Below are 18,145 nucleotides of genomic sequence, written 5' to 3'. Positions count from 1 at the left end.
TGACAAGCCATGCTTTGTGAAACACATAAGATACATTGTCTAAATGTTGTCCCTGCAATCCCACAAATGCAACAAAAGCATGCCCTTGGCTTTGGAGGACATTGTGCCATAAAGGTTATTTGATTGTACCACTGCCATGTTCAGGAAATGATAGCCAACACTCGCAAGAACAAGGTATTACAATATAACACGTATGTACGTCAGGAGTGTAGGGAAACAGCTGGCAAATTGCGCACACATCAGCTTCCAAAATTGACACGTTTTGAACCTGGCAGGACCTATCTCCCCCGTCGTTTCTGGTGACGAACAACTCATGCGTCAAAAAGGAAAGTCGGGAACCGAGGAGCCAGGTAAACAAACCACATTTCCTTCATATTTAAAACTAGATATACATTTCTGCTTGTCACATATACCCGTATAAACCACGTATTCAAATGAATGCCCTTAAATAATTTCCAATTGTAATGTTTAAATACCTGAAAAGCAGGCGTTAAAAGACTTCCTTGCGTTGACGACGAAGACAATTCTAGCTAGCTTAGTAATGTTAGCTACGCCAGCTGGTCGGAGCAATGCTAGAAGGGAACGTAACTAGCTGGTCGGAGCAATGCTAGAAGGGAACGTAACTAGTTAGTGTATGTGTGCCGAGGTGGTTGACAGCTCTGTGTCGTAGCTAGCTACATAGCTAAATGCACATTTTGTCTGATAACGATAAAACATCCAAATTTTGTGTTCTCGCAAACTCAGCGAGAATAGCTAGCTTGCTAGGTACAGTTGCACTACATGAAGCATGTGCAACAAGGGGGGGGAAACGCTGTCTGAAAACTAGGCCTAGCTATCGGTATTGCTAGCTGCCTTTGCTGTACTAACTTGCTAATTTTAGCTCAGTAGCCAGTTCACACGAGGGCAGTAGGGGAACTTAAACTTTCAAATAAGTTTCTAACTTCCAAATAAAGTGGTTGCTTCTAACTGCTAACTCATTCAACAAGTTTGCCAGGTTTGAGGTTTATTGGGTTCTAGTAATTAACTTACATAGCTACCTGAAATATAGGCTATTCAACATTGCAATTCAACATTATGATGATGCACGTTCAAAACAGGAAGTCACATCTACGTTTGTCATAAATGATCAATATTCATATTATTCGGTCCTGCCTCAGGCTTTGGTTGGGGACAACCGTGTTTATTTCTCACTCCTGTGTGTCCGTTCTGCAGGTTTTGTAATCCGGGAATGGGGGACATGAAAACCCCAGATTTCGACGACTTGTTGGCAGCCTTCGACATTCCAGACATCGATGCCAAAGAGGCCATCCAGTCTGTGCCAGAAGAGGGTGGGGAGGGGTCAGGGAAGGTCGGGGGCAGCGTGTCGGGGGCCAGGGGGCCCTCACCAAGACCTTCCAGCCCCACTGACTCCCCTCCCAACTCCCAAAGTGAGCCTCCAGTGGTCAGTGTGATTGTTAAGAACAGGGTGAGGCCTGACTCCTATGAAGAGACTGAGGGGTCAGATGAAGAGGATGGGGACAGCCCTGGGGGCAGTGGGACAGACCCTGAGGTGGAGACTGGGACGGGAGTCAAGGGAGGCCTGCTGAATTCACAACTGGCTCCTAGGATGCCTGGTCTGGTCTCCTCAGAACCTCTTCTACAGAATGGGTTTGAGGGGTCCACAGTCACACTGGAGCCCAGTGTGAGAGGCCAGGGGCTGGGCCAGGCATTGGGTCAGGCCAACGGGGAGCTCTGGTCAACCTGCTCCCCTCCCACTGAGCGTGAAGGAGGGGGCAGCATTGGAGGCGCAGGGGGGTCGGCCTGCACAACCAAACATACAGTTAATATTCTCAACAGACGGAAACCTCTCTCCTCTCATACCTCTGCTGGTCCTATAAACTCCACATCCTCCTCATCATCGTCGTCGTCCTCACTCTCTATCAACCCACACCTCTCTTCTCCCTCCATGCTGAGTGAGGACACTCTGTGCCCTCCCGGGCCTCTTTCCTCCCCCCCTCCCTCCAACGGAAACCTGAGAGTGGGGGTGAGGCGCATCATGGACTCGGATGAGGACGACTCTGAACCGGATTTGGGAAGCCCGCTAGTGATTCAAGAGAGCCCAGATTCTCCCATGTGCTCCCCTCCCAAATTTCCACGCAGACACCGCCAAGTGTCCTCTTCAGAGCTGTTCAGCTCCCCAACTCCCCCCTCTCCTCCTCTCCTCTCTTGTCCTCCTCCTCTCTCCTCCAAACCCCCTCCCTCCATCTCTCAGACATCCTCCAGCTCTAAACCACCCCCTCCAGATGAAGTACCCTCCACCCCCAGGTCTCCCTCCCCTCCTCCTGCCCAGGCCCGTCAGTCCTGGCTGGCTGCCGCCCTCAGTAACCCCAGACCCATCTCTAGCCCAGTGATGGAGGAAAGAAACCCGGAACATGTGATCGAGGAGAGGGAATCACCAGAGAGCCCCCCGCCTGACCAGACTGGTTCTGCTATGTCCACTTTGTCCAAGAGGAGCTCCAGCCCGGCACCAACCTCAGCATCAACTCAACAGGGGGCTCGAGAGGGAGAGGAGCCCATGGCAAGTGAGCCTAGCCTGGAGTGCAGATCAGACAACAGTGAGAAGATGGAGGTTGTGGATGGAAGACAAATAGGAGACACAGAGACGGGTCCGGCCAATTCTACGACAACACCAACAGCCCCCGTTCGCCCACTCAAAGTCCGAATCAAAACAGTCAAGACCCCTACAGGCAGCATCACCAGGACAGTGACGCGAGTAGCATCCAAAGGAGCAGGGGGGACCCCCTCAAAAGGCGCAGATGGTTCCAAACCCTCCCCGGGGTGTCGTAAGGTCCTCAGCCGGCCCAAGAGGGTGGCATCTCAGCAGCCTCCGCAGCAGAAGTCAAAGGGTGGCAGCCTCCTGCCTGTGTCTACACTCCAGGATGCAAGTACTGCCATGTTGATGGCCGCCAGCAAGGCCCAAAACAAGATGGCCGCCGACAGCAACAAGCCCAAAGTGTCGGCTACGGCTGTCAGCATCACCAAGTCAGCAGCCCTCCCCTCTGTCTCTTCCGCCTCTTCCTCCTCCCCCAGATTCAGTCCAGGGGGGGCTGGCGTGCGAAGCCTGGGCCAGAAGACCCTGAATGGGGGTGTGTCTGTGTCCCCCTCCCCCCTCCTCACCCCTCAGGGGGGCAGTAGACCAGCCTCCATAGTGAACAGTACAGGAGCCATTATCTCCAGGAGCCAGTCCAGTCTGGTGGAGGCCTTCAACAAGATCCTCAACAGCAAGAACCTGCTGCCCAGCTACAGACCAGACCTCTGTACACCACTACCACCGGAGTGGGACCTGCCTCTGCCTGCACAGGTAACAGACCTAGGTTGAATATCAGGGGTATTCAACTCTTACACCATGAGGTCCGAAACCTGCTGCTTTTCTGTTCTACCTGATAATGAATTGCACCCACCTGGTGTCCCAGGTCTAAATTGGTCCCTGATTAGATGGGAACAATGAAAAAACACACTGGAACTGGCTTTGAGGTCCAGAGTTGCGTTTGATGGGTCTATATCAGCATGGATTCAATATTGCATTAGTAGTGGTTGGGGTAAAAGCAGACGTCCAATTTCTGTTAGACCTTGTGTTCAGTAGACCAATAAATCGCTCTTGTTTATGTTGTGTTTTTTTATGGTCACACACCAGATAGGTGCAGTGAAATGTGTTGTTTTACAGGGTCCGCCATAGTACTACGGCACCCCTGGAGCAAATTGGGGTTAAGTCCCTCGCTCAAGGGCACATATTAATCCCCAAAGGGGAAATTTGATTGCGCCAGCCAATACATACAAGACCAATGAATATGCATTGTATCTAGAGACATGTCATCGACATAGGTATTGTATTCATGTTGTTCTTCCTTTGCGTCTCAGGGCTACCGCTGTCTGGAGTGTGGCGATGCGTTTGCCCTGGAGCGCAGCCTGGCCCGCCACTATGACCGGCGGTCCCTGAGGATTGAGGTGACTTGTAACCACTGTGCCAAGCGGCTGGCATTCTTCAACAAGTGCAGCCTGCTGCTCCACGCCAGGGAACACAAGGAGAGGGGACTGGTCATGCAGTGTTCCCACCTGGTCATGAGACCTGTCAGTGTAGAGCAGATGATAGGCCAACAGGACACCACTCCCATCGGTGAGAGAGACTGTGTGCTATTACCTTAATTTCTCACCGAGGACTGTATACATACAGTGCATCCGGAAAGTATTCAGACCCCTTGACTTATTCTACTTTTTTTGTTTTGTTTACAGCCTTATTCTAAAATGAATTAAATTGTTTTTCCTCCTCAATCTACGCACACTACCCCATAATGACAAAGTAAAATCAGGTTTTTAGAAATGTTTGCAAATGTATAAAAAATAAAATAATGAAATATCACATTTACATAACTATTCAGACCCTTTACTTTGCCAAAGCACCTTTAACAGCGATTACAGCCTTGAGTCTTGGGTATGGCACTACAAGCTTGGCACATCTGTATTTGGGGAGCTTCTCCCATTCTTCTCTGCAGATCCTCTCAAGCTCTGTCAGGTTGGGTGGGGAGTGTCGCTGCACAGCTATTTTCAGGTCTCTCCAGAGCTGTTCAATCGGCTTCAAGTCCAGGTTCTGGCAGGGCCACTTAAGGACATTCAGAGACTTGTCCCGAAGCCACTCCTGCATTGTCATGGCTGTGTGCTTAGGGTTGTTGTCCTGTTGGAAGGTGAACCTTCGCCCCAGTCTGAGGTCCTGAGCACCCTGGAGCAGGTTTTCGACAAGGAGATCAATGTACTTTTCTCTGTTAATCTTTCCCTCGATCCTGACTAATCTCCCAGTCCCTGCTGCTGGAAAACATCCCCACAGCATGAGGCTGCCACCACCGTGCTTCACCATAGGGATGGTGCCAGGTTTCCGACAGACATGACACTTGGCATTCATGGTCTGAAAGTCCTTTAGGTGCCTTTTGGCAAACTCCAAGTGGGCTGTCATGTGCCTTTTACTGAGGAGAGGCTTCCGTCTGGCCACTCTACAATAAAGGCATGATTGGTGGATTGCCTCAGAGATGGTTGTCCTTCTGGAAGGTTCTCCCATCTCCACAAAGGAACTCTGGAGCTCTGTCAGAGTGACCATCTGGTTCTCCATCACTTCCCTAACCAAGACCCTTCTCCCCCGATTGCTCAGTTTGCCTGGGTGGCTTAGTGGTTCCAAACTTCTTCCATTTAAGAATGATGGCCACTGTTCATTTTTTGGTACCCTTCCCCAGATCTGTGCCTCAACACAATCCTCTCTCTGAGCTTTACGGACAATTCCTTCGATCTCATGGCTTTTGCTCTGACATGCACTGTCAACTGTGGGACCTTATATAGGCAGGTGTGTGCCTTTCCAAATCATGTCCAATCAATTGAATATACCACAGGTGGACTCCAATCAAGTTGTAGAAATATCTCAAGGATGATCATTGGAAACAGGATGCACCTGAGTTCAATTTGGAGTCTGATAGCAAAGGGACTGAATACTTATGTAAATAAGGTATTTCTGTTTTAATTTTTTTTATACATTTGCAATTATTTCTAAAAACCCTTTTTTCACCTCATCATTATGGGGTATTGTGTGTAGATTGATGAGGGGGAAAAAATTATGTAATCAATTTTAGAATAAGGCTGTAACGTAACAAAATGTGGGAAAAGACAAGGGGTCTGAATACTTTCCGAATGCACTGTAAAGCATCTGAGAGTAGTAGTGTTGATCTAGGATCAGACTTGACTTTGAGATCATAATGAATATAAACGGGGGAACCTGATCGTAGATCAGTACTCCTACTCTGAGACGCTTTATGAATACTAGTGCAGCACTGTTTATCAGCACCTATCTACCCCACCTCTCTCTTTACCTCTCACTCCTTTTTTCCTCTTTACCTTTTACTCCCCTTCCCCTATATTCCCCTATCTATCTCCCCGTCTCTCTCTATGCCTCCTTCAGGCATGCTCTCTCCCTCCCTCTCCACCTCCTCTGTCCCAGCGTCCTCTGCTCCGGCTGTGACTTCAGCAGTGACCCCGGCAACCCTGAGCCCCGCCCCCCAGCTGCAGCAGCCAATCATCAGTAAGAAGGCGACAGAGCCGGTGCTGTACACCAATAACAAGTGTCCTGAGTGTAAGGTGCAGTTCTGCAGCAAGGCTGAGGTGGCTGCCCACTTCCAAGAGGTCAAACCAGCCCTTAACACTGTGAGTAGAGCAGTGTGTGTGTTCAAAAATACACAGGACTTTTTCAGTCTAGACACTGTATGCAATAGCTTGTTTCATGGCTTTAGGAGTACCTGCCTTACTGACCTGTGCACCCTCCTTTTCCCATTTCTCTCTCCCTCCAGTCCTGTACGGAGTGTTCTCCTCCCATGCTCCTTCCTAACGGCTGCAGTGCCTCTGCTCATGCTCGCATCCACAACCCCCGCCCCCCCTACGTCTGCCCAGAGTGTGGGGGTGTGGCCAAGCAGCCAACCTTTCAATCCCATTTGGAGGAGGCCTGTCTCCATTTCACACGACGCATCGGATACAGGTGACCTTTCAACCCTTCACTCCCTCTGTGGTTCAAACAAACCTAGTTACTCCCGTAGACACTGATCTAGGATCAGATTACCTTACCACCAAATAGGGCTGTAGCGGTTATGAAATTTAGCAAAAGTCTGCCGGTCTCAAGGAAATTGACTGTTAATTAACGTAAACATGTGCACCATTGGAACGTCAATATATAAAAAAGTATAATAAATCTATGTAATGTACACCACAATAAATGTATTGTTTATTTTAGTCAGGTCTAAAACATTTTGATATGAAGAAAATGTATTTCAGAAGAATAACATTTGAGTTGGGCTACTGTAGGCCTATGCTATCTAGCTATGCTCAATGCTGTAGGCTTGTTAATTTGGCATTTAGCTGACAATATATGCCTTTTATTTTATATGATAGAGCCCTGGGTACCAGGCCATAAGGACCTGATGGAGGGACAATAGAGCCCTGGGTACCAGGCCATTAGGACCTGATGGAGAGACAGTAGGGCCCTGGGTACCAGGCCATAAGGACCTGATGGAGGGACAATAGAGCCCTGGGTACCAGGCCATAAGGACCTGATGGAGGGACAATAGAGCCCTGGGTACCAGGCCATTAGGACCTGATGGAGGGACAATAGAGCCCTGGGTACCAGGCCATAAGGACCTGATGGAGGGACAATAGAGCCCTGGGTACCAGGCCATTAGGACCTGATGGAGAGACAGTAGGGCCCTGGGTACCAGGCCATAAGGACCTGATGGAGGGACAATAGAGCCCTGAGTACAAGGCCATTAGGACCTGATGGAGGGACAGTAGGGCCCTGGGTACCAGGCCATAAGGACCTGATGGAGGGACAATAGAGCCCTGGGTATCAGGCCATAAGGACCTGATGGAGGGACAATAGAGCCCTGGGTACCAGGCCATTAGGACCTGATGGAGGGACAATAGAGCCCTGGGTACCAGGCCATTAGGACCTGATGGAGGGACAATAGAGCCCTGGGTACCAGGCCATTAGGACCTGATGGAGAGACAGTAGGGCCCTGGGTAGCAGGCCATAAGGTCCTGATGGAGGGACAATAGAGCCCTGGGTACCAGGCCATAAGGACCTGATAGAGAGACAGTAGGGCCCTGGGTACCAGGCCATTAGGACCTGATGGAGAGACAGTAGGGCCCTGGGTAGCAGGCCATAAGGTCCTGATGGAGGGACAATAGAGCCCTGGGTACCAGGCCATTAGGACCTGATGGAGAGACAGTAGGGCCCTGGGTACCAGGCCATTAGGACCTGATGGAGAGACAGTAGGGCCCTGGGTACCAGGCCATTAGGACCTGATGGAGGGACAATAGGGCCCTGAGTACCAGGCCATTAGGACCTGATGGAGGGACAGTAGATCCCTGAGTACCAGGCCATTAGGACCTGATGGAGGGACAGTAGATCCCTGAGTACCAGGCCATTAGGACCTGATGGAGGGACAGTAGATCCCTGAGTACCAGGCCATTAGGACCTGATGGAGGGACAGTAGATCCCTGAGTACCAGGCCATTAGGACCTGATGGAGGGACAGTAGATCCCTGAGTACCAGGCCATTAGGACCTGGTGGTAGTTAGCGACTTAAGTACTCTTATGCACATGTCCAGAGTGTAAGAGGAGATTACCATGACTCAAAATTACGTGGAATTTTACTGTGGTCATGACTCGTGACTGCCAGTGTGTCGGTAATATGGTCACCGCAACAGCCACCAACCCATGCTTTAACCATTCGGAGGATGGAGAAATATCTGACACTGAATCCGTGTTTAGGGACAACATCAACAATTATATTTATTTCTCTGTCTGCAGGTGTTCTAGTTGTCAGGTGGTGTTCGGAGGGTTAAACTCGGTCAAGTCCCATATCCAGACGGCCCACTGTGAGGTGTTCCATAAGTGTCCCAGCTGCCCGATGGCCTTCAAGTCCTCCCCCAGCGCCCAGAGTCACATCAACACCCAACACCCCACACTCACTGGAGGACAGGCCAAGTATGTACACACACACTGGTTGTGTTCTCAGATTTTTAAATGTTTAAATTTCACCTTTATTTAACCAGGTAGGCCAGTAAATGAGAACTTGTTCTCAACAACTGCGACCTGGCCAAGATAAAGTAAAGCAGTGCGACACAAACAACAACACAGAGTTACACATGGAATAAACAGAGTCAATAACACAATAGAAAAAAGTCTATATACAGTGTGTGCAAATGGCGTAAGTAGGTAAGGCAATAAATAGGCCATTTTCGCGAAGTAATTACAATTTAGCAAATTAACACTGGAGTGATAGATGTGCAGATGATGATGTGCAAGTAGAATTACTGGTGTGCAAAAAAAGTTAATAAAAACAATATGGGGATGAGGTATGTTGTTGGATGGGCTATTTACCGGTGGGCTGTGTATAGCTGCAGCAATTGGGATGCTGCTCAGATAGCTGATGCTTCAAGTTAGTGAGGGAGATTTATTTATTTATTTATTTCACCTTTATTTAACGAGGTAGGCAAGTTGAGAACAAGTTCTCATTTACATATGCGACCTGGCCAGGATAAAGCAAAGCAGTTCGACACATACAACAACACAGTTACACATGGAGTAAAACAAACATACAGTCAATAATACAGTATAAACAAGTCTATATACGATGTGAGCAAATGAGGTGAGATAAGGGAGGTAAAGGCAAAAAAAGGCCATGGTGGCAAAGTAAATACAATATAGCAAGTAAAACACTGGAATGGTAGATTTGCAATGGAAGAATGTGCAAAGTAGAAATAAAAATAATGGGTTGCAAAGTAAATAAATACATTTAAATACAGCAGGGAAAGAGGTAGTTGTTTGGGCTAAAATATAGGTGGGCTATGTACAGGTGCAGTAATCTGTGAGCTGCTCTGACAGTTGGTGCTTAAAGCTAGTGAGGGAGATAAGTGTTTCCAGTTTCAGTGCTTTTTGTAGTTCGTTCCAGTCATTGGCAGCAGAGAACTGGAAGGAGAGGCGGCCAAAGAAAGAATTGGTTTTGGGGGTGACTAGAGAGATATACCTGCTGGAGCGTGTGCTACAGGTGGGATATGCTATGGTGACCAGCGAGCTGAGATAAGGGGGGACTTTACCTAGCAGGGTCTTGTAGATGACATGGAGCCAGTGGGTTTGGCGACGAGTATGAAGCGAGGGCCAGCCAACGAGAGTGTACAGGTCGCAATGGTGGGTAGTATATGGGGCTTTGGTGACAAAACGGATTGCACTGTGATAGACTGCATCCAATTTGTTGAGTAGGGTATTGGAGGCTATTTTGTAAATGACATCGCCAAAGTCGAGGATTGGTAGGATGGTCAGTTTTACCAGGGTATGTTTGGCAGCATGAGTGAAGGATGCTTTGTTGCGAAATAGGAAGCCAATTCTAGATTTAACTTTGGATTGGAGATATTTGATATGGGTCTGGAAGGAGAGTTTACAGTCTAACCAGACACTTAAGTATTTGTAGTTGTCCACGTATTCTAAGTCAGAGCCATCCAGATTAGTGATGTTGGACAGGCGGGCAGGTGCGGGTAGTGATCGGTTGAAGAGCATGCATTTAGTTTTACTTGTATTTAAGAGCAATTGGAGGCCACGGAAGGAGAGTTGTATGGCATTGAAGCTTGCCTGGAGAGTTGTTAACACAGTGTCCAAAGAAGGGCCAGAAGTATACAGAATGGTGTCGTCTGCATAGAGGTGGATCAGAGACTCACCAGCAGCAAGAGCGACCTCATTGATGTATACAGAGAAGAGAGTCGGTCCAAGAATTGAACCCTGTGGCACCCCCATAGAGACTGCCAGAGGTCCGGACAGCAGACCCTCCGATTTGACACACTGAACTCTATCAGAGAAGAGGTTGGTGAACCAGGCAAGGCAATCATTTGAGAAACCAAGGCTGTCGAGTATGCCGATGAGGATGTGGTGATTGACAGAGTCGAAAGCCTTGGCCAGATCAATGACCACGGCTGCACAGTAATGTTTTTTATCGATGGCGGTTAAGATATCGTTTAGGACCTTGAGCGCGTGGCTGAGGTGCACCCATGACCAGCTCTGAAACCAGATTGCATAGCAGAGAAGGTATGGTGAGATTCGAAATGGTCGGTAATCTGTTTGCTGACTTGGCTTTCGAAGACCTTAGAAAGGCATGGTAGGATAGATATAGGTCTGTAGCAGTTTGGGTCAAAAGTGTCCCCCCCTTTGAAGAGGGGGATGACCGCAGCTGCTTTCCAATCTTTGGGAAACTCAGACGATACGAAAGAGAGTTTGAACAGGCTAGTAATAGGGGTGGCAACAATTTCGGCAGATAATTTTAGAAAGAAAGTGTCCAGATTGTCTAGCCCGGCTGATTTGTAGGGGTCCAGATTTTGCAGCTCTTTCAGAACAGCAGCTGAACGGATTTGGGAGAAGGAGAAATGGGGAAGGCTTGGGCGAGTTGCTGTGGGGGGTGCAGTGCTGTTGACCGGGGTAGGAGTAGCCAGGTGGAAAGCATGGCCAGCTGTAGAAAAATGCTTATTGAAATTCTCAATTATGGTGGATTTATCAGTGGTGACAGCGTTTCCTATCTTCAGTGCAGTGGGCAGCTGGGAGGAGGTGTTCTTATGATATGTCTCCAACTTCAGCAAATTTTGCAATTCGTTCCAGCCATTGGCAGCAGAGAACTGGAAGGAAAGGCAGCCAACGGAGGTGTTGGCTTTGGGGGTGACCAGTGAAATATACCTGCTGGAGTGCGTGTACGGGTGGGTGTTATGGTGATCAGTGAGCTGAGATAAGGCGGAGCTTTACCTAGCAAAGACTTATAGATGTCCTGGAGCCAGTGGGTCTGGCGACTAATATGTAGCGAGGGCCAGCTGACGAGAGCATACAGGTCGCAGTGGTGGGTGGTATATCAGGCATTGGTCACAAAACGGATGGCACTGTAATAGACTGCATCCAATTTGCTGAGTAGTGTGTTGGAGGCTATTTTGTAAACGACATCGCCGAAGTCAAGGATCGTCAGTTTTACGAGAGTATGTTTGGGAAGGAGAGTTGACAGTAGCCAGACACCTAGGTATTTGTAGTTGAGAACAAGTATTTGACACACTGCCGATTTTCCAGGTTTTCCTACTTACAAAGCATGTAGAGGTCTGTAATTTTTATCATACACTGTACACTTCAACTGTGCGAGACGGAATCTAAAACAAAAATCCAGAAAATCACTTTGTATGATTTTTAAGTAATTAATTTGCATTTTATTGCATGACGTAAGTATTTGATCACCTCCCAACCAGTTAGACTTCTGGCTCTCACAGGCCTGTTAGTTTTTCTTTTAGGATCCCTCCTGTTCTCCACTCATTACCTGTTTGAACTCGTTACCTGTATAAAAGACACCTGTCCACACACTCAATCAAATAGACTTCAACCTCTCCACAATGGCCAAGACCAGAGAGCTGTGTAAGGACATCAGGGATAAAATTGTAGACCTGCACAAGGCTGGGATGGGCTACAGGACAATAGGCAAACAGCTTGGTGAGAAGGCAACAACTGTTGGCGCAATTATTAGAAAATGGAAGAAGTTCAAGATGATGGTCAATCACCCTCGGTCTGGGGTTCCATGCAAGTTCTCACCTCACGGGGCATCAATGATCATGAGGCAGGGAGGGATCAGCACAGAACTACACGGCAGGACCTGGTCAATGACCTGAAGAGAGCTGGAACCACAGTCTCAAAGAAAACCATTAGTAACACACTACGCCGTCATGGATTAAAATCCTGCAGCGCATGCAAGATCCCCCTGCTCAAGCCAGCGCATGTCCAGGCCCGTCTGAAGTTTACCAATGACCATCTGGATGATCCAGAGGAGGAATGGGAGAAGGTCATGTGGTCTGATGAGACAAAAATAGAGCTTTTTGGTCTAAACTCCACTTGTGTTTGGAGGAAGAAGGATGAGTACAACCCCAAGAACACCATCCCAACCGTGAAGCATGGAGGTGGAAACATCATTCTTTGGGGATGCTTTTCTGCAAAGGGGACAGGACGACTGCACCGTATTGAGGGGAGGAAGGATGGGGCCATGTATCGCGAGATCTTGGCCAACAACCTCCTTCTCTCAGTAAGAGCATTGAAAATGGGTTGTGGCTGGGTCTTCCAGCATGACAACGACCCGAAACGCACAGCCAGGGCAACTAAGGAGTGGCTCCGTAAGAAGCATCTCAAGGTCCTGGAGTGACCTTGCCTGTCTCCAGACCTGAACCCAATAGAAATTCTTTGGAGGGAGCTGGAAGTCCATATTGCCCAGCGACAGCCCCGAAACCTGAAGGATCTGGAGAAGGTCTGTATGGAGGAGTGGGCCAAAATCTGCAGTGTGTGCAAACCTGGTCAAGAACTACAATTACGTATGATCTCTGTAATTGCAAACAAAGGTTTCTGTACCAAATATTCGGTTCTGCTTTTCTGATGTATCAACTACTTATGTCATGCAATAAAATGCATGTGATTTTCTGGATTTTTGTTTTAGATTCCGTCTCTCACAGTTGAAGTGTACCTATGATTAAAAAATTACAGACCTCTACATGCGTTGTAAGTAGGAAACACTGCAGATTTTGCAGGTTATCAAATACTTGTTCTCCCCCACTGTATTCTAAGTCAGAACCGTCCAGAGTAGTGATGCTAGGTGGGCGGGTGCGGGCAGCAATCGGTTGAAGAGCATGCATTTAGTTTTACTAGCGTTTAAGAGCAGTTGGAGGCCACGGAAGGAGTGTTGTATGGCATTGAAACTTATACCCTTCACTCTTTCCTTACAGGATGATCTACAAGTGTGTGATGTGTGACACGGTATTTACCCAGAAGCCACTGCTGTACGTCCACTTTGACACCCACCTAGTCAAGCAGAAGGTGCACGTGTTCAAGTGTCCTGAGTGCCCCAAGCTCTACGCGCAGAGAAGTTCCATGCTGGAGCACATCAAGGTACATCTATGGGTTCCCCTCTCACACAGTCCTTCTCCAGACTGGGTTTGGGTCAGTCAAAATCAAATCAAATCAAAAAATCAAATCAAATTTATTTGTCACATACACATGGTTAGCAGATGTTAATGCGAGTGTAGCGAAATGCTTGTGCTTCTAGTTCCGACAATGCAGTAATAACCAACAAGTATCTAACTAACAATTCCTAAACTACTGTCTTATACACAGTGTAAGGGGATAAAGAATATGTACATAAGGATATATGAATGAGTGATGGTACAGAGCAGCATAGGCAAGATACAGTAGATGGTATCGAGTACAGTATATACATATGAGATGAGTATGTAAACAAAGTGGCATAGTTAAAGTGGCTAGTGATACATGTATTACATAAGGATGCAGTCGATGATATAGAGTACAGTATATACGTATGCATATGAGATGAATAATGTAGGGTAAGTAACATTATATAAGGTAGCATTGTTTAAAGTGGCTAGTGATATATTTACATCATTTCCCATCAATTCCCATTATTAAAGTGGCTGGAGTAGAGTCAGTGTCAGTGTGTTGGCTGCAGCCACTCAATGTTAGTGGTGGCTGTTTAACAGTCTGATGGCCTTGAGATAGAAGCTGTTTTTCAGTCTCTCGGTCCCAGCTTTGATGCACCTGTACTGACCTCACCTTCTGGATGATAGCGGGGTGAACAGGCAGTGGCTCGGGTGGTTGATGTCCTTGATGATCTTTATGGCCTTCCTGTAACATCGGGTGGTGTAGGTGTCCTGGAGGGCAGGTAGTTTGCCCCCGGTGATGCGTTGTGCAGACCCCACTACCCTCTGGAGAACCTTACGGTTGAGGGCGGAGCAGTTGCCGTACCAGGCGGTGATACAGCCCGCCAGGATGCTCTCGATTGTGCATCTGTAGAAGTTTGTGAGTGCTTTTGGTGACAAGCCAAATTTCTTCAGCCTCCTGAGGTTGAAGAGGCGCAAACACAAGAGGCGCAGTCAGTTCTGTTGATATGAAATGTAGCTTAACTTTCCTCCATCTCCCTATCTGCTGTGTTCCTTTCTCTATTCTCCTTCACCTTTCCTCGCTCAGACTACTCACAGAGGCCCTGCGGTCAAACAGGAAGTTCCCGTTGCCATGGCGCCCTCCCCTGCCCCTCCCCCCCGGGTGCGGAGCTCGGTGAAGACGGAGAGCTCTGACGGAGAGGAGTGGGGAAGGGAGGAAGAGGAGGAGGAAGAGAGGGATGGAGAGACCAATAAGACAAGCCCAGGGTGGAGCTGTGCTCCCTGCCACGCCCGCTACGCTGACAGAGAGGACTACATTACCCATATGGCCGAGCAGCATGGCAAGGTCAGGAACATAGCCTGCACATAGACAGTTAAATGTTTCATGCAGTAGTGATATACTGTTTGATGTGCAGTACAATAGATTGATTCTGAATCGGTTCTAACTGATCAGTGATCCATTGTATCTTCTGACCCTCTAGGTCAGGCCTACTCTACTGCCGGCCCACGGGCCCAGTCCCGCCCAAAATTAACCCCTAACTGGCCCTTAAACAAATCACCTAATCACCACAGGCCCAATCCTCACTTGAGAAAAGTTATGCTTAATACGTCACTTACGTTCTTCCATCAAAATACGATCAGAGTTTATTTATGCTCAACTTTGAGCTCCCCAGGTGTTTCTCAAGTTGGGATTGGGCCCGATCATATAGGTTATAAAGTCATATCATGTATATCTAAAGTTCTGGAGCACAGTCACCTCTCACATGAAGTGGAGGGATCCAGGAAAGTTTGCCCTCTTTTTTTTCTTTGAAGAACAGATTTTCAGCCGTTTTTCTCAGTAAGCATCATTGTCTTTAGTAGCCTTTCTGTTTTTAAACTAGGGGAGCTGAGGGGACTGTTCACTGTAAGGTGCCTGTGTTTTGTGTAGATCCTGAAGAAGTTCCCGTGTAGTCTGTGTGAGAACTCCTTCTCCTCCACGTCCAGCCTCAGACGCCACATCAGAGTCAAACACAAGGGCATCAAACGAGCCTTCCACTGCCGGTGAGTATGCACACTACACCCTAACCCCTACATACCCTACCCCCACGTCAGAGTCTAAATGAGTCATCCACTAAGTATGCACACTACACGCTAACCCCTATACTACCCTACAACAGCTGTATCTCACCTTGACCCCTACAGTAAACCCTAACGGGTGTTTGTGTGTGTAGGTTGTGTGGTGAGGGTAAGAGGACGTTCAGCAGTAGACTGGTGTTGGAGAGACATGTCCAGCTGAGACACGGCATGTCAGCTCTGGACACGAAGGTACAGTTCCACTTTCTCTCACAACTACCGACTGCAACCTTTATATAGGAAGACCGGTTATTAATGCTAAATGTCATTAACTCTAATTCTCTCTGTCTGTCTGTCAGCGAGGGAGGGGTGCAGAAGGGGCCGACAGTTCCTCGGAGCAGGACGGAGGCTCCAACCCTCCGTTCACTGTTTCAGCTGAGGAAGACGGAGGAGGAGGGTTGAAGACTGAGGAGGAAGAGGACGATGTGACCGAAGGCATCATCCCTGCTAAGAGACCTTGCGTCACCTCCTCGGCCCCCCCTCCCCAGCCAGAGTCTGGGTTCCACTGTACTCCCTGTGGCTTCACCACCGAGGACCGCGCCGTCTTCCTGGACCACATCCCCCAGCACCGCTCCGAGGCCCTGGGGGGAGGAGTCAGCCTGCAGTGTCTACAGTGTGGAGCCTGCTTTGCCTCCGCCCCCTCTCTCTCCCGCCACCGCTTCATCAGCCACAGGGTTCGAGACACGCCCCCTGACAACCACAGCCGTCATGGCCATAATGACCGCTCCCTGACATCATCGCCCGGCAATGGCGGTAACCACGGTGACGGGAGTCCCAGAGGGGGTTCCCTGCCGGGGTCTCCCTCTTCCTCGTCTCATCCCCCCACACCGCTAGGGGAGGACGGGGAGGGCAGGGTGGGGTGTAAGGTGTGTGGGAAACGCTTTGAGAAGGTTTCGGATCTGAACACACACTTCAGGACTCACGGCATGGCCTTCATCACCGCACGCAAGACAGACAAACCTGTCTAAGAGAGAGGGAGGGGAAGGAGGAGGAGAGAAAGATAATATTTTGGAGGGAAGGAGGGTGAGAGAGTACTATAAACGGCAGATATTTTAGTAAGAGAGAGGAGGTATGGGAAGGAAAGCTCTTCACTGTAAACTGTTCTTCAGCAGTGTGTTCCTGTCATCACTTATCCAACACACAAGCACATTGTGATAACAGTTGTTGTTTTCATTCAATGCTTATTTAATTTTCTGTCACATTTGTCATATGGCAGCCATAACCTGTGTGTGTGTGTGTTTGTCTGACTGATTCTGGACGCAGTACCTCAGGTGCTGTACCCGTCTAAACTGAGGTAGTATTAACATCTGGAGACTGCTGAGGGGAGGACGGCTCATAATAATGGCTGGAACGGAACAAATGGAATGGTTTCCATGTGTTTGATGTAGTTAATACCATTCCACTGATTCCACTCCAGCCAGTACCACGAGCCCATCCTCCCTAATTAAGGTGCCACCAACCTCCTTTGGTTGTAAATGAGTTATGAAACGGATTATTACAGGTTATATTACCAAATAACACTTCCATTCAGAAGTGAACTTTTTAAAATGGAGACACTTAACCACCAGTCAGTCTACAGCTGAGTTCTATTAGGTTCTGTTGTCTGTCATCAACAGGGAATGTGACTGGTGTTGGAAGAGACTGGTCAACATGGGGGTGTGATTTGCTTATTGATTTGAATGTTTCAGTTCTCTATGGTTCATCCAAGCACAGAATCTCCCAGTGGATTGGTGACAGCCACCACTGGTCTTTCCCTGTGTAGAGCCCGTCCCAGTTCTCATTCTCACTATTGCATTGATTTTCTTATAGTTTTGTTCATAGTATTTGATTTAAGGGTTTGTGTATGTGCAGGTATTTGTTTTTCATTGTAAGCTCTGGATTGGCTTTGTCTGTTGAATGTTCTCCATTCTCATCCCCGTCCGTCTAGCCATATAGTGTGATCAGGGATGAGATTGGCTCCACAGAGACGTCAGGCAGAGTATTCCTGTTGATCCGGCCTTGTAACATCAGGAAACATCCCATCTCAAGATGACCCTCTATAACCTGGAGGGGTTGGGTTGGACCCTTCCATTACTAAAGTGTGGTTGTACTTGACCACAACTGAACCATAACCTTGTAAATATGAGTACTAGACATCTATCCTCTCTCTCTCTGAGAGGGAGGGAGATATGAATGGAGTGATAGTGAAACTCCTGGTGTAGGGGGAGAGGTGTGAAGGGTTGAGGACAGTGATTGTATGCTAAAGAAAAGCATGTTGAACTACAGTAAAACAAAAAATATATATCTTTACGTTAAAGTTAGTCACCCAATCAGCGGTGTTAACTGTTATCTCTTCTACTCTTTTGAAAGGTATTGTGTGCGTGTCTCCAGCTAGAGTTTCTTCAGTCTTCAGAGATTACAATGTTAACACACAGCCCTCTTTCCCCCTGTAACCCTATTCTATGTTTTCTTTCTTGCGTAGAGCATTTCTAATAAAATACCCAGAGAAAGTGATTATTATATTCTGAGTCTCATTTGAACTTCTG

General features: G+C 48.1%; 1 protein-coding gene across 2 annotated transcripts; it reads left to right on the top strand.

Annotated features, from left to right (window-relative positions):
- The first annotated feature begins 168 nt into the window (after positions 1-168).
- Positions 169-18,113, top strand: LOC135520742 (zinc finger protein 687a-like). 2 transcript variants are annotated; one of them, XM_064946511.1, is made up of 11 exons: positions 175-350; positions 1,213-3,340; positions 3,898-4,153; positions 5,975-6,216; positions 6,360-6,544; positions 8,371-8,547; positions 13,341-13,503; positions 14,596-14,853; positions 15,436-15,548; positions 15,719-15,812; positions 15,920-18,113. In XM_064946511.1, the coding sequence occupies exons 2-11, from the start codon at positions 1,229-1,231 to the stop codon at positions 16,586-16,588; spliced, it is 4,269 nt and encodes a 1,422-aa protein (XP_064802583.1). In that variant the 5' UTR covers positions 175-350; positions 1,213-1,228; the 3' UTR covers positions 16,589-18,113. The 2 variants fall into 2 exon arrangements, 1 of the variants encoding a protein (XP_064802583.1); XR_010452434.1 differs by lacking the exons at positions 15,719-15,812; positions 15,920-18,113 and adding an exon at positions 14,990-15,345 and having other exon boundaries at positions 169-350; positions 15,436-15,525.
- The last annotated feature ends 32 nt before the right edge of the window (positions 18,114-18,145 follow it).

Source organism: Oncorhynchus masou, chromosome 29 (assembly GCF_036934945.1).
Source record: "Oncorhynchus masou masou isolate Uvic2021 chromosome 29, UVic_Omas_1.1, whole genome shotgun sequence".
In the NCBI taxonomy this organism is placed as follows: Eukaryota; Metazoa; Chordata; class Actinopteri; order Salmoniformes; family Salmonidae; genus Oncorhynchus; species Oncorhynchus masou.
The sequence above is the reverse complement of the archived record's forward strand: the minus strand, read 5'-3'. Positions and strand labels throughout refer to the sequence as shown.